General features: G+C 42.1%; 1 protein-coding gene across 3 annotated transcripts in view; it reads right to left on the reverse strand.

The window, feature by feature from the left end:
• The window catches only part of WWP1 (WW domain containing E3 ubiquitin protein ligase 1), a 145801-nt gene that overhangs the window by 39196 nt on the left and 90320 nt on the right, over nucleotides 1-16285 (reverse strand). For all 3 annotated transcript variants that reach the window (XM_054017546.1, XM_054017547.1, XM_054017544.1), the window contains exons 14-17: nucleotides 14652-14724; nucleotides 13693-13764; nucleotides 12949-13037; nucleotides 2942-3101 (exon numbers count right to left, since the gene is read on the reverse strand). In XM_054017546.1, the coding sequence (XP_053873521.1) occupies nucleotides 2942-3101; nucleotides 12949-13037; nucleotides 13693-13764; nucleotides 14652-14724 (394 nt within the window). The remainder of the gene's footprint in view (nucleotides 1-2941; nucleotides 3102-12948; nucleotides 13038-13692; nucleotides 13765-14651; nucleotides 14725-16285) is intronic.

Here is a 16285-nt window from a genome sequence, read left to right on the forward strand (position 1 = left end):
TACTTGGCACTGAGAGAACGCTCTTAAAAAAAAAAAAAAAAAAAAAAAAAAAAAAGACAGTTGTGATTTCATTACTGATGCTCTCTGGACCTGCCAGAAGGCTAAAAACTACATTTCAACTTATGCAGACTTTTAAAAAGTATTCATCCTATTATAACATGCCTGAGAAATTAAGTTTTGATGAACATTTCACTACTCACTTCAAATAGATTTTAATTACAAATTACTTGCCTTTAAATATCTGTCACCTCTTACCTTTGACCTTTTTTCTTTTTATTTTCTACTCCTACAATCTGCCTGTGATCCCCACCTTATTATCCCTAATATCTCTTCTCGCAAATGTCTGCATTTCTTTCAGAGTGACTCTTACGTTTGGAGTGACCTTCAAAAATGGTATGCTCTACCGTTACCTCATTCAAATCACTTCTAACAAAGTACTTTTGCACCACAACCTACCAAGCCAGAAATGTTTAATTTCAGGGGAAAAAACCTTAACAATTAAGTAGACTGCCATCTTGGATTAGTATTTATATATTACAGGTGGGACTGGTAGCGCTACCTATTATTAAGGTTGCCTCACATTTCCCACTATTAGACACTGTTTTCAGTTGCGTTAACTTTGCCAAGCAAGCACCTCTTAGGCTGCTTACTTGGCCTTGTGTAGGTATGCATTGTTCAGATTTCTCAAGTAGCAGTGGTGACCAAGAGTGTCCACTTTGTGGTCATCAGTGATTCCAAACCTTTATCTTTGGTTTGAATTTAGTTTGATTCTTGCACACAAGATAATACACTCTGAATCCAAGTTATGAGGAATTACAAGGATTGCTTTCATTACCCTAATCAGAACATTGTATGCTATAGTTGGTCACATCTGGTGCACTTCAGAACAGATAGTGGCATGTAGAGGAGGGAGACTGAGACTAACAGGGAGCCCAATCCTGAAGAGTGGAGACTGAGATGGTGTGGAAAATGAAAATGAGACTGGGACCAGGAGACAACAGTATGGAAAAGACAGGACTGGGACAGGGACTTGAAGGAGATGGGACAGAAGGGTTCCAGCATAGGGGGATGCATATAGAATGGAACATATATTGAGGAGATAGACTACTCCCACCTGTTCATGCTCTCTGTATGTGTGTATATACACATCTCCTCAATATATGTTCCATTCTATATGCATCTGAAGAAGTGGGCTGTAGCCCATGAAAGCTTATGCTCTAATAAATTTGTTAGTCTCTAAGGTGCCACAAGTACTCCTGTTCTTTTTGCGGATACAGACTAACACGGCTGCTACTCTGAAACTTGATAAATTGAAGAGGGTTCAGAGAAGATCCATGAGAGTGATTAACGGATTAGAAAGCCTCCACTATAGTGATAAAGACAAGGAGCTCAATTAATCTTCTAGTTGTTAAGCTAAATAAGTGTTAATTTGATTACAGCCTGTGAGTACCTACATGGGGAATAAAATATTTAATTATGGGCTCATCAATCTAGCAGAGGAAGGTATAACACAATTCAGTGGCTGGAAGTTGAAGCTAGACAAATTCAGACTGGAAATATGGCATACATTTTTAATAGTGAGGGTAATTAACCACTGGCACAATTTATCACAAGTCGTGATGGATTCTCCAACCCTTGCAATTTTTAAATCAAGATTTGATTTTTTTTTTTTTTAAAGATATGCTTTAAATATTATTTTGGTGAAGTTCTATGGCTGTGCTACACAGAAGGTCAGACCACATGATCACAATGGTCCCATCTCACCTTGGAATCTATGAAACCATGAAAACTAAGGTTGCACAGTCAATCTTAATTTTGACATTTTCTAATTTTTGAGTGCTTGACTTTGCAACCGTAACACTTTACTAGTGTTTTTGGATGGAAATTTAAAAAAAAAAAAAAACCCTAAACTAAAAAAAACACAACAGAAATTCTATCATGTGGAATCATTTAACCCCATGTCAGTTCATCAGTTGGGTTCAGACCTGTAGATCAACAGCAGACCTCTTCTGCTTGAGCTAAAGGAATAAACAGCTGCTTACTACTACATGGACCGACACACACAATTTGCCAGAGGGTTTCCCGGGTATTTGTTAATAGCAGAGAAATTTATGATTCAGGACTCCTGGTTCAGTTCAAGGATCTGTAAGGCATTGCATCTAGGCTTATAGAGCCTTCCTCCTATGTGCTCCACCCTGTCCTTCCCAGCAGAAGGCATAATGGTGATGTGGAAAGGAAGGCATGTCAATAGAGGAAGGGAAGGAGCATGGCAGAGAGGGTCTCCATTACAGCTAAATTTTCAGACATTAGGTGCATAAGGGACCTTATGCCAGTGGCATATGTTAAAATGACCCTTTTAATTTAAGGAGGGTATGGGTGACTGAGTATCAAAGGATGGTGCGATCAGCTCCCTATCATCCTCCATTACACCTAAGCTCCGTTCAGGTTCAGTGAGAATCAAGCTTGAGATGATTTACAGTGTACAGTAAACAATATTTCAGTAGTTTTTGATTAGTCTTTTGTAAAAATTAAATTAATGTATACTTTTGCTGTAGCCTACATAGGTTGGAGAGTCTTTCCTATGAAGATTTTGGACAGATTTTCAAGAAGATACTTATTTAGACAGTCAAATGAGGTATATGAAAAAAAATCAAATCAACATTCTGTATCAAATATCTGGATCAAACTTAGACTAACATTTTGACACTTCTTTTCTGCTCACAAACTTTATGATCATCCTCAGGAATCTTATGAATATAAGACTTATAGTTAATGAATGATCCTGGATCAACAGCCGTACATACTTAAGTCTCCTATTTAGCTAGAGCTGAAAAAATATTAGGGAAGAAATGTAAGAAGATACATATATTTTATTGTTTCTGTAACAAATTTAAAATTAACCAAAACAACAAAAAAATAACACTTTTAGAATTCAACTTACCATAGCAATAAAGCGCCCAATGAAACAGAAATATGAAAGATGATCTGGATTAATTGTTGATGCTGGATTTATCTGCAGACAATAGTTGCTCTTGCCAGCATACTCAAATAGACAGTACATAGGGTTTAGAACTTCATGGGAAAGTAAGAAAAACCATTCTCTAAACAAAATAAAACAAAACAACAGAGATAATCCATAACAAATACAGATTTTTATCACAGCTTCCTACAAATGGATAAGCAAAATGGTTTAAACAAAAATATTGTTCACAGAGCTGTATTAGAAAGAACATGATACTTGGCATTGTATATGTACTACAAACAAAAAAGGCAATACAAAAATTAACACTAGAAAGTCAAGTTCTCAAAAGTTAGGAAATGTCAGAATTAAAGTTCCTGTGCAGCCTTAATTCAGCTCATTTCTGAGTCTGCATTATGATACAATCTGTAATTATATGACTACATATTATATTTTTTCCCCACAGGACCGGTGCCTCAATCAGTATACAGGATAGACGGTGTTCATCAAATGAGCAAGTATTCAATATTTCATTTTTCCTCATAATTCAATGTGTGGCCCCATGCCTTATTTACTGCACACCATTCACACCATATGCTGAATACATGGATCAGCCACTGAAGAGGAATGAGACACACACTTTGCCTGTGAGTTTCACAGCTACTGAGACTTAAAAAACTTCAGTTGTATCCCATGCTTTAGAAGGGCATTTTGGGGTACAGACCTTTTTGCCCCTATCCCTACCCAGCCTGCCCTTCCCAACCCCTAGCATTTCGCTACTGCCACCATCCTGCCCCCTTCTGTTCCTTTCTGCCCTGCTCCTATCAACTCCCAGCCTGTCTCCCTAATTTCTCTGCTCCTAACCTCTATGCATTTAAGTAGCGCTGCTTCTTCCTCTTCCTCCTTCTCCTCCATACTGCCTGAATACCAGCAAGTGGAGCACTGAGAGCACAAGAAAAACACTTTCTGTTCTCATTTAAGGGTCCTGTCATCATAGTAGCACCCAGCTGTCAGGACAAGGAATTGCAGGGAAAGGAGAGGTTACTCACCTTGTGAAGTAACTGGAGTTCTTTAAAATGTGTGTCCCTTTGGATGTTCCACTTTAGGGACATGTGCCCCGGGCCTCTGATTGGAGATTTTTAGTAGCAGTACCCTTTCTGCCCACACATGCACTCTACATATCCTTATGCCCTGTACCAAGCCTATATAGGGCTACACCGGTGAACTGCCCTCAGTTCCTTCTCTACTGCAAAACCCACAGAGGCAGCTCTGAAGCAGGGGAGGAGGGTGGGTTGCAGAGCACCCACAGGGATATGCATCTCAAAGAACTCCAGTTACTGCACAAGTTGAGTCACCGCTCCGTCTTCAAGTAGCGTCCCTGTGGGTATTCCACTTTAGGTGACTCCTTAGCAGTAACCCTTTAAAGAGGTAGGAGTTTTGGAACAGAGTCTATCACTGAAGAAAGAACTGCATTGATTACTGCTGCATCTGATCTTGCAGCATGAATTAGGGCATAGTAGTCAGAAAATGTGTGCACCAAGGACCATGTTGCTGCCCTGCAAATCTCAGTAACTGGAACGTCTTTGAATATAGATACAGACATAGCAGTAGAGTATCCAGTCACTCTTATTATATATGTAACCTCGTTGAAACCATAGTAGGCAATAATATATTCAGAGATCCACTTAAAAAGTCTGAGGGGAGATAGGTTTAAAGGAGTGCTTATCTGCAGTAGAAAGTCTAGGGGTTTGGTCAAATGAAATAAAAGCAAAATGCATTCTAAGCTGATCTTAACACTTTCAATGCCCTTACAAACTTAGATGCTTCTCACCTTCAGCCAGGCTCTCCCCTTTGATCAGCGCTTCAGTCACTTAGTGACCGTGGTGTCTGTGAATCCTTAAGGCTATGAAGCCTCTTATCAGTTTTACTAGAAAACAGCAAGGGGCCTTCGAACAGGAGGTCTTGAAGAGAAGGTTACTCACCCAGTACAGTAACTGAGGCTCTTCGAGATGGATGTCCCTCTGAGTGCTCCACTTCAGGTGATGTGTGTCTCTGTGCCTTTGATCAGAGAATTTCTGCAGCAGTGCTCATCTAGGTTGTGCATGCCCTCTCCCTGTCTCACACTGTTGTTGGCGCCTAACTAACACCGCATGACCAGACCCTTGCTCTTCAGTTCCTTCTCTACAACAGAGTCTGGACATTGAACTCTGAAGTAGGGGGGAGAAGGGTGGGTAGTGGAGCACCCACAGTGACACTCATCTCAAAGAATCTCACCTCAGTTACTGCACAGGATGAGTAACCTTCTCCTTCTTCGAGGACCATTTCTGTGGGTGCTCCACTTCAGGTGACTGTCGAGTGGTGCCTCTCGGTAGTTGCATGAGTAAGTGATGATAACACAATAAGTCTTAACAATGCAGCCAATCTTGAGCCCTGGTTGACTGCATAATGTTTTGTGAATGTGTGCGCAGACACCCAGGTGGCTGCTCTACATATGTCCGTGATCAGTATGTTTTTTAGAAAGGCTACTAAAGTTGATAGCGATCTGGTGGAGTGGGTTTGGATCCCCACTGAGGGTTGCAGATCCTTCCATTGGTAGCAAACGTGAATGCACCTGGAAATCCATTTAGATAGCCTCTGTTCGGAAATAGTGGAACTTTTAGATAGATCCAAAGTCGAAATAAAAAGCCTCGGTGACTTTTTGAAGGGCTTAGTTCTTTCAAGGTAGAATGCTAAGACACATCTGACATATAGAGTATTGGTTTAAGTGGAAAGAAGAAGGTACTTTAGGTAAAAATTTTGGGTAAGGTTTTAGGGTGACTTTGTCCTTGAAAAAGATGATATATGGTGGGTGTGCCATGAGAGCCTCTAGCTGATATCTACTAAGAACACCACCTTCATCGACAGATGTGTCAGAGATTATTTTTCGAAGAGTTCAAATGGTGGCCCAGTGAGGCAGTGTAGTACCAAGTTCAAGTCCCAAAGTGGGGTAGGTACACATATTTTAGGGTATTCATTTCCTTAAGGAAATATTTGCTGATCAGGTGGACAAATATAGACATCCTGTCCACTTTGTGGTGGAAAGCGGTAAGCGCCACAAGATGTACTCTGATTGAACTACGGGATAATCCAGATTTCCTTAGCTCCAATATGTATTCTAATATCATGGGTAAGGGAGCGGTAACAGCCCTGGCTTGTTTATTTTGACACCATATGTTTGAATCTCTTCCATTTATGCAGATATATATGTATATCGCGGATGACACTAACCTGGGGGGAGACGTAGATATGCTGGAGGGTAGGGATAGGGTCCAGAGTGAACTAGACAAATTGGAGGATTGGGCCAAAAGAAATCTGATGAGGTTCAACAAGGACAAGTGCAGAGGTCCTGAACTTAGGACGGAAGAATCCCATGCACTGCTACAGGTTGGAGACCGACTGGCTAAGCAGCAGTTCTGCAGAAAAGGACCTGGGGATTACAGTGGACGAGATATTGGGCTGCATTAATAGGAGCATTGCCAGCAGATGGAGGGAAGTGATTATTCCCCTCTATTCAGCACTGATGAGGCCACATCTGGAATACTGCATCCGGTTTTGGGCCTTCACAGAAAGGATGTGAACAAATTGGAGAGAGTCCAGTCAAGGGCAACAAAAATGATTTGGGGGCTGGGGCACAAGACTTATGAGGAGAGGCTGAGGGAACTGGGCTTATTTAGTCTGCAGAAGAGAAGAGTGAGGGGGAGATTTGATAGCAGCCTTCAACTACCTACCTGAAGGGGGGTTCCAAACAGGATGGAGCTCGGCTGTTCTCAGTAGTGACAGATGACCGAACAAGGAGCAATGGTCTCAAGTTGCAGTAGGTGGAGGTCTAGGTTAGATATTAGGAAAAAACTATTTCACTCAGAGGGTGGTGAAGCACTGGAATGGGTTACCGAGGGAGGTGGCGGAATCTGCATTCTTAGAGGTTTTAAGGCCTTGCTTGACAAAGCCCTGGCTGGGATGATTTAGTGGGATTGGTCCTGCTTTGAGCAGGGGGTTGGACTAGATGACCTCCTGAGGTCTCTTCCAACCCTAATCTTCTATGATTCTATGTGTGGTTGCCCTTCTGCTCTTTAGTAATATGTCTTTCACCTTCACTATGTCCTTCAGGTCAGTTCGTCATGATGAAACCATGTAGCAGCCATCCTCTCAGGTGAAGTCTCTCCAGGGTCAGGTGGTAGACCTGTCCAGCATCCTGTGAGAAAAGGTTTGGCACAAGTGGAAGAGTGGGTAATGTATGTACTGTCATCCGCAACAGGTACGAGTACCAAGTTTGTCTGGGCCACGTGGGGGTTATCAAGAGGACTTTGGCCTTGGGGGGGTTCTTATTTTGTATTTAACCCTCAACAGTAGGGGGATCAGGGGAAACACTTATAGCAGAGATGCATCCCATTTGAGGAAGAAGGCATTGCCCAGTGATTGGAAACCCACCCTGCTCTCAAGCAGAATTATGGGCATTTGTAATTCTGGGATTTCCTGAAGAGGCCTATGGATGGGTGACCCCAGTGTTTGAATATGTTCTGTAGGCCTTTGTTGTTTAGGTCCCACTTGTAGTCTTGAGAGAATTCTCTGCTCAGCATATCCGCTGGAGTGTTCGGACATCCTGGTTGATATGTGGACATTGTGCCAGATATACCAGTTCCTTAGTTTCATGGCTTCGGCACATAGGGAATGTGATTTTGCCCCTCCCTGCCAGTTTATATAAAACATGCAGGTAATGTTGTCCGTCATTACCCTTATGGTCTCGTTCCTGATCAAGGGCAGGATGTGCAAGCACACATTGTGAACTGCAGGCAGTTCCAGAAGGTTTATGTGTAACCGTGTCTCGTTAGGAGACCATCAGGCCTGAACTGTGTGGTGCTGTAGGTAAGCCCCTCTCTCCCCCACAACCTATCAAGGATGTGTCTGTTGTGAGAATCATTGAAGGCTCAATCTGTGTGAAAGGCACTCCCACACACACATTGTGGGGTTGGGTCCACCAGTGTAGAATGTCTTGAACTTTGAGCAGCATGGTGAGGCGCTTGTTCAGGCTGTGTCTGTGTGGAATGTAGATGGCTCTTAGCAAACCCTGGATGCAGCGCACGTGAAGTCGTACCACGAATGTGGTTGCTGCCATATGGCCTAATAGTTGGAGACAGGCCCGTGCCGATATGTGTGCACTGTTCAGTACTATGGAGATCAGATTGACTATAGTGACAACTCTGTTTGGCGGTAGTGATGCTTTGGCCTCCAGAACATCGAGATGGGCCTCAATGAAGTCCAGTTTCTGCACCGGTATCACTGCTGATTTTTGTATGTTTAGTTGTAATCCCAGTTGCAAAAAGAGGGTGATTTTCCTGTGAGTAATGTCTAGGGCATCTTCCCGGGTGGATGCTTTTAGTAGGAAATTGTCCAAGAAGGTAATTATCAATCCCTGGACGTGTGCCGCCAGTACATCGAGAATTTTAGAAACACCCGTGGTGCTGTCAAAGTCCAAAAGGCAGAACTTTGTATTGATATGTTCTGTCCCCGGAGTAAATCTGAGGAACCTCCTGTGAGTGGGATGTACAGTGAAAATAGGCATCTTAGAGAGCCAAGAATCAGTTCCCCTGTTCCTGTGCTGGTATTATTGTTGCTAATGTGACTATCCTTAACTGTTGGACCTTTACAAATTTGTTGAGTTTTCTGAGGTCTAGAATAGGTCTCCATCCTCCATTCTTTTTCTGAGTTAAGAAGTAGTGGGAATAAAAACCCTTCCATCTGTGTTAGGATGGTACCAGTTCCTTAGCACCCAGACGTAGAAGGTGGGCTACTTCTTGCTGTAGAAGTTGTTCATAAGAGGAGTCCCTGAAATGTGATGGAGACGGAGGGTGGATGGAGGTGAATGGTATCAAATAGCCTGTGTGGATTATTTCTAGAACCCATTTGTCTGTGGTGATGGATTTCCATGCTGAATAGAAAGGGATCAAACGGTGTCCAAAAAGGGGATGGTCAATGATGGTGTCAGCACTGAGGAATGGGGGAGGTCTCTTGGGCCCTCGATCGAACCCTCAAAATTCTTGTTTTGCAGGTGGCTGTTGAGACGCCGATGATTCAGCCGGAGGAGGTAAACACCTTGGAAGTCTCCGTCTGCTTGTGTGTGTCATACTGCCTCTGTTGTTGGACATATGGGGCAGACCTTGTACACTGTGTGGGACAGTATTTACCCTGTTTTTTTCTTGATGCAGGAGTGTATATCCCAAGGGAGCGAAGGGTCACCGAGAGTCCTTCAGTGTGTTGAAGGGACTCATCGGTCTTTGCTGCAAACAGCTTCTGGCCATCAAAGGGGAGGTCCTCCCATAGCAGATTGCACCTCCCTAGGGAAGCCGGACAGGTGAAGCCACAAAGCACTGTGCATAACTTTGGCTGTGGCGCATGCTGCTGTGTCTGCTGTATCTAAAGACACCTGTAAGGCAGTTCTAGCTTGGAGATGGCCCTCTGAGATGATGGCTTAAAATTGGTTCCTTATGTCCTCTGGTATGTGGTCAATAAAGTCTGTCAATTTGGAATAATTAGTGTGGTCGTATTTCACCAACAATGAGGCGTACATGGCAATCCGAAATTGCAGAGTGGCTGATGAATAGGCCTTGTGGCCAAAAATATCTAACCTTTTCCACTCTGTCATATGGGGTGTATCTGGGTTGGTGTTCTCTGCCTCATTGATTGACTGCATCTCTTCTTCACTATCTTGGCAGTGGGAGGCAGAGAAGAGGAGGTCTCCCATAAAATCTTGACAGGATCCAGCATAGTCTCATTAATAGGGAGAGCTACCCTAGAGGGTCCTGCAGAGGCTAAAATGCCCACAAGCCTACGTGTCCTTTCCTGTATCTCTTCTGACTGGATATCTAGAGCTACAGCCACCCTCCTCAACAAGTCTTCATGAGCTCTAAAATCATTATGAAGGGGAGAAGTAGATTCAGTCACTACTGCCTCATCAGACGACAAAAAAGAAGAGGCCAAAGATTGTTGAGAAGTTTCCTCCTCCAATGGCTCTACAGGGGAATCCTAAGCATGCAACTCCGCCTGCACAGTACCAAGCCTGGTACCAGAGGAAGGAAGATGGTGACCTTCCTGTAGATGCTCCAGAGGATGGGGAACGTGGAGGAAAACCCTACAGGGTAGAGGAGGATCACTGGTATGGAGATTGGACCCAGTTCTCTGTAGGCCCCTGGCTCTTAGGACGCTGAGACTGTGAATGGTACCACTGCTGGCAGGTACCCCACTGGGGCAGGTGGGCAGGGGTCAGCAACGTGTCCATACAAGGACACAAGTGTCTGTGGTAAAAAATTTTGAGGTCCATGCTAATTTTTCCAAAAAAAAAAAAAAAAAAAAAATCGAATGAGTGAATGACAACCCCTCACCCCTTCCTTCATGTCCGTCACTAAGTATGGAAATTTTGTCAAGTATCCGTTACACAACATGGTGGTGCCAACCCCTGTTGGTGGGCATGCTCAGGTCAGGACACAAAGGATCCGACTTTCGAGTCCAGTGGGGAGTCTGTTTCCTCCAAAGGGGAGCTGAATCTGTCAGTACCAGGGACAGAAGTTCCAGCCCTGGTGAAGAAGGCATCTGTAAAATCATTGCTGGCTTACCTCTGGGGGCAATCCTACAAAAAAGGATGCTGCAAGAGTATAAGTGGCTGGTACCAAGTGGTGCTCTGGGGCTGGAGCCAGGCCCAGAGGAGCACCTGGTTCCAATACTGCTATCGTACAAGGCTCTTGAATCACAGGAGAAGCTGGTACCAACAAGTTAAGCAACTCTCTGGCTGCCTTGAAAGCCACAGGTGTCAATGACACCAGAAAGGGCTCCTTGAGCCTGCAGTACTGAATGGTGTGCCAATTCTTCAGGGATTAGTCCCAACAGACCCTTCCTGGGATCCAGAATCAGCAGTCCCTCCCGGCTCACAGATTGCTCCAAAGGATTTGACTTTTTTGAGTGACCCTCCGAGTCCTTTGAACACTCAGTGCCTTCCTTTTAGAGGGTCCTGGTACCAAGTCTTTAGGAGACTTATGCAGTCTCTTTGGCACCAGCAACGCAGTTCAGCCTGAGGATGCTGTCAGAACAGGAAGAGCACTCCTAACAGACTCGGAAGTGCTTGGTACCCATTCAGAGGAGGAGGATTCCAATGGCAGAAGAACCACAGACACCTTGAGCAAGTACTTGAGTCTGGTAGCCCTGTCATTTTTCAAGCAGGGTTGAACCCTCTACAAATGTGACATCTGTCACTAACACGCACCTCTTCCAGACACTTAAGAAGTTGTGGTGTGGGTCACTCACTGGCATAGAGTTGTTACATGAATAACAGGCCTTGAAGCCAGGAGAACAGGGTATCAGTCTGGTAACAAGCCCGGTACCCATTCGGGACACCAGTAATCCTACACTAAAAGTGTACTATACTACACTTAACTTAATCCTATAACTAACTCTTCAGATATACTATAAGAGACTAAAAACTAATACTACCGGTACAAGTTACATTAAGGAATGGAAGATATGAAGAAACAAAGATCACAGCTCCAACAACCACCATCACTGGAACTAGGAAAGAACTGAGTGGGGTCAGGGGCAGAGCAGCTCCCTTTATGCCTGCATGAAGTGGCACGAGGCAGAAGAGAATGCTCATGCTGCCCTGAAAAGTACTGCCAAGGAAAAAATCTCCAACAACTCTGCACGAGATCCACACACCCACCTACAGTAGAAAGGACATGTGCAATCACTCAAAGAAGAACTCTGTTTTGCTCTTCTTATCCTCTTCATTATCCCTGGAATGGGAAGCTCTCGTTATTGGCAGTGCGGTTGTTGGTATGCCAGTCAAGGAGAGAGTTTTGGGAAGTGGAGTTTTGGTACTGTCTTTCCCTTGGAAGCTATCAGTGACCGTGATCTCCAGGACGACAGGGCACTGACAGACGTGAAGGGTCCCCATACAGGGGAGTGTCGCTATACCCAGGTCCGAAGCCGGTTTTAAAGCTTGCTTCATCATTAATAACCTATACTCAATATTCTTGTTTTTACGGGCTCATCCCTTAAAAGAAGAATGGATTTTACACTTGCTGGGAACGTAAGAGTCTTCCATGCAATAAGTTCAGTGGGAGTGCTAGTCTCTAAAAAGGACTGCTTCTCGACAAGAGAAGTACCTGTTAAATCCTGGTGAGCCCATCATCCCTGACAAGAAAAAGTTTTTCAAGCCCTTATTAGTGGAAAAAGAAAACCAAAAGAGTGTGTGTGCGTGTATGTATACATGTTTTGGTTTTTTTTGTTGCTGTTAGAAAAGGAAAGGGGAACAAATGTTTCAATTATAAGGTACTAAACCTACTACTACTTGGAACTAACTACAAAGCTAAAACACTAATACAAGGGGGAAAACAGGTACACAGTAGACTCCATCTACTTGATAGTAGACTCCACCTCTGGCCAAAGGCGGTTGAGAAGGAATTGAGGGCGATTTGCTCACATAGCCCTACAAAGCTTCGATACAGGGCATGAGGATGTGTAGGGCACATGTGCAGGCACTGCTACCAAAAATCTGCGATCAAAGGTGCACATGTGCTCCTAAAACAAAGCACCCATAGGGACACTAATCAAAGAAGTAGTCCTGCTTGGCCCCTCAGAATGTTTGAAGAATTTTCCTGCCAGCCTCTAACAAACCTCTACAGAACATGTGCAAACTGCAATTTTTAGAGGCTTATAACTCAACTTTATTTGGGTGGATTTTCAGAGAGAGAGAGAGAGAGAGAGAGAGAAAAGCACCCCTTGGGTCCCAGGTTGACTTACTGAAAGTGGCTAAAAAGGTTACCTAGGTCACAACAATAGAATATGCAAAGTGAGTGGGCCTCTTTCCACAATTTACAACCCTATTTTGATAGGAGTGCAATCGTCTAATTTAAAAATAAAATCTACAAGTATTTAAAACAAGGTTGATAAGGAATTTTCTTTACCTTGCCAAACCACCATAATCCAATCCTTCTTCACCTCTGAATATAACATATAATCGCCTCCTTAAATCATAAGGTTTTAAAGCCATGATCTATGAAACAATTTTAAACAAAGTTAAAAAAATACAAAGGCTCATTAAATTAATTTACTTTCAACCCATTAAACAAACTGATTTTTTCAAATTCAGACTATTATTAATTATATGTATTATGGTAGCACCTAAAGACCCAGTTGGGGATCAGGACATTTTACCTTAAACAGAGGTACGAATATTCATTTAATAGCTTTGTTAAATTATTTTAGTTTACAAATTTTGTATTGAATAACAGGGAAAGTATTGAACAAATTATTTCAATATATTAGGCAACTCTTCTTTAATGGGTAAGTATAATTTTGGTCCAAACTATTTGATACTTTTCCCTTTAATAATATTCTTCCTGATGGCTCTGAAGGTATTCCATGGTATTTTTGGTGGGATGAGAGGGAGCAGTTTTAGACTGGGAATGTTCTATTTTTTAGAACAGAAGGCAGCATATTCATCTGTGAAGTATACAATGCTATAGGTTAAGAATTGTAAATCCTAGTTACACAGGTTTAATCTTTGAAGTAGTAGTTATGATAGAACAACAAATTTTAAAAATCAAGGTTTTCCCTATTAATGATTGCAGTCACAAACTAAAGCAGCATATTGTAACACTGTCTTACTTCAATGAACATATTTAATACACCAGACATCATAGCCTTACTTGTTGGAAGGAATCCTCAAACAGTGTCTGTCTGGATACATTAATCTTTACATGGCTCGGCAATGCATTTGACTGTAAGCATAAAACAACACCACATAAGTGGCAGCATACGCTAAATGAACGCTGTGACGGAGCATACAAACCCCATATCAGTAAAGGCAGAGTTAAGCAGCTGCGCTGATCCCAGGTGGCCCCAACCCCTGCCACACTCACAAAGCATGCATGGCTTGGAGGAGGCACTCAAAAGAAGGCAAGGCCAGCTCATTAGGCATGCAAGCAATAGAAGTGATCTGACCTACACTCAGAGCTCCTGGGAAGGAGCACTGTAGGAGCTCCTGCTGCCTGAGGCCAAGCTGTAGTCACTTTGCCAAACCCACAGAGAAGAGATTCAAGACACTCAGACGGTCTGACATATTACCTTTGATTTCAATTATTTAATGTCTTTATTTTATCCTTTGGGAAAGAGGGGACATGTAGGAAATGATCCAGGGAGGTAACAAACAGTACTTTAGTGTGCAGGACATAGCTGTCTATTACTGGGCCCTGGATCAGAACCTGGTGGAAAGAGTGGTCCTCTGTTTCCCCCACCAGCTGCTAGAGGGTACAGAAGGCAGAAAGCCTACTCCTGAGATGGGAAATCTAGGCAAGAGAGTGTCCTGAAGATAGAAGGATCAAGACTCCGAGATCTCTATTCAGGAGAGGCCTAGACCCCCTCATCTAACCACCAGAGCCACCCGTTGCTGGACTCTTTATATACCCCAAAAGAGATGGACATAAATGCATGACCTGGCCAGAGGGCCAAGTTATGTGAGGGTTGAAGCAACTGTCAACAAAGGGTGCTAAGAAAAAGGAGCATGCTATGTCCACACCCAGCCACAAGGGGGCGCCTAAGTCAGTGAAACCCCAGCACAAACACAAATTCAAATTCTCAAAGATAGATTTAATTACTACTACAGTACCTGACACAAGTAACGGAAATGAGCAAGTTTCCACCTAAAGCTACGTTCATAAGCAATTTGTGGGCCTTTATTTCTGTAAAACAATATATTTGAAGTGTTTTAAATCAATACAACATATAGTGAACAGTATAATCAGCTCGTTTCACCACTAGACCAACAGTTTGTGCATTTCAATAAAACACTAATTCAAGCTCACAAGAAATGGCCACCATAAAAAGACTAACATATGCTCCAATTTTATTTTCTGGTGTTGGTTCAAAATCACACAGCCAAATTTTAAATGTAACCTAACTTTTGTAACCTGTTAACTCCTTAAATTAGCGAAAAAGACCACCTACAATGTCATCAGAAGTCAGTCTTAACTCTATATGTAAGATGCTGTTCAGAGCACTATCAACATGCGGGCACCTATATTCACTGAACTATAAAAAAAAGTATTCATTGATCAGTACATTGTTTTGAAACACTGGGTATCAAGAATTACTTTGTTTAGCTACCAATATATTTGATATAGCAATATTTCAGCTAAAAGAGTACTTTATTACCAGTATTTGAATATTCTTTATTTTCTTCAACTATTGTATTAATAATTATGATCTAGCTAATATTCAAATATTACTGCCCTTCTCAATCTATTTCTACTGCATTTATAAACATGGTATATGAGCACTTGACAATAATTACATCAAATGAACAAAGTAGGGCTGTCAAACAATTAAAAAAAATTATCGCAATTAATTGTGAGATTAAAAAATAGGCTTGATTAATTGCAGTGTTAATCACACTGTTAAACAATAGATACCATTTATTTAAATCGTTTTGGATGTTTGTCTACATTTTCAAATAAAAAATGTTGATTTCAGTTACAACACAGAATACAAAGTATAAAGTGCTTACTTTATATTATTTTTATTACAAATACTTGCCCTATAAATAAAATAAACAAAATATAGAGTATTTTTCAATTCACCTCATACAAGTACTATAGTGCAATCACTTTATCATGAAAGTGCAATTCACAAATATAGACTTCAGACAGCATGGTCCACATCTCCTCCCTCTCAGATTTGGAAAGAAACTTCAGAGTCTTAAACATTGATTTGAGTGCTGTAGCTATCTTTAGAAATCTCCTATTGGTACCTTCTTTGCATTTTGTCAAATATTAAGTGAAAGTGTTCTTAAATCGAACAACATATGCTGGGTCACCATCCAAGACTGCTATAACATGAAATATATGGCAGAATGGGGGTAAAAAAGAGAAGGAGACTTACAATTCTCTCCCCAAGGAGTTCAGTCACAAATTTAATTAATGCATTATTTTTGTAATGAGCGTAATCAACATGCAAGCATGTCCTCTGGAATGGTGGTCGAAGCATGAAAGGGCTTACAAATGTTTAGCATACCTGTCACGTAAATACCTTGCAATGTCAGCTACAACCGTGCCATGCAAACACCCATTCTCACTTTCAAGTGACAGCGTAAATAAGAAGTGAGCAGCATTATCTCTCGTAAATGTAAACACACTTGTTTGTCTTAGCAATTGGCTGAACAAGAATAGGACTAAGTGGACTTGTAGGTTCTAAAGTTTTACATTATTTCATTTTTGAGTGCAGTTACTTCTATGTTCGTAAGTT

The sequence above is a fragment of the Malaclemys terrapin genome, chromosome 2 (genome assembly GCF_027887155.1).
Source record: "Malaclemys terrapin pileata isolate rMalTer1 chromosome 2, rMalTer1.hap1, whole genome shotgun sequence".
Taxonomy (NCBI): Eukaryota; Metazoa; Chordata; order Testudines; family Emydidae; genus Malaclemys; species Malaclemys terrapin.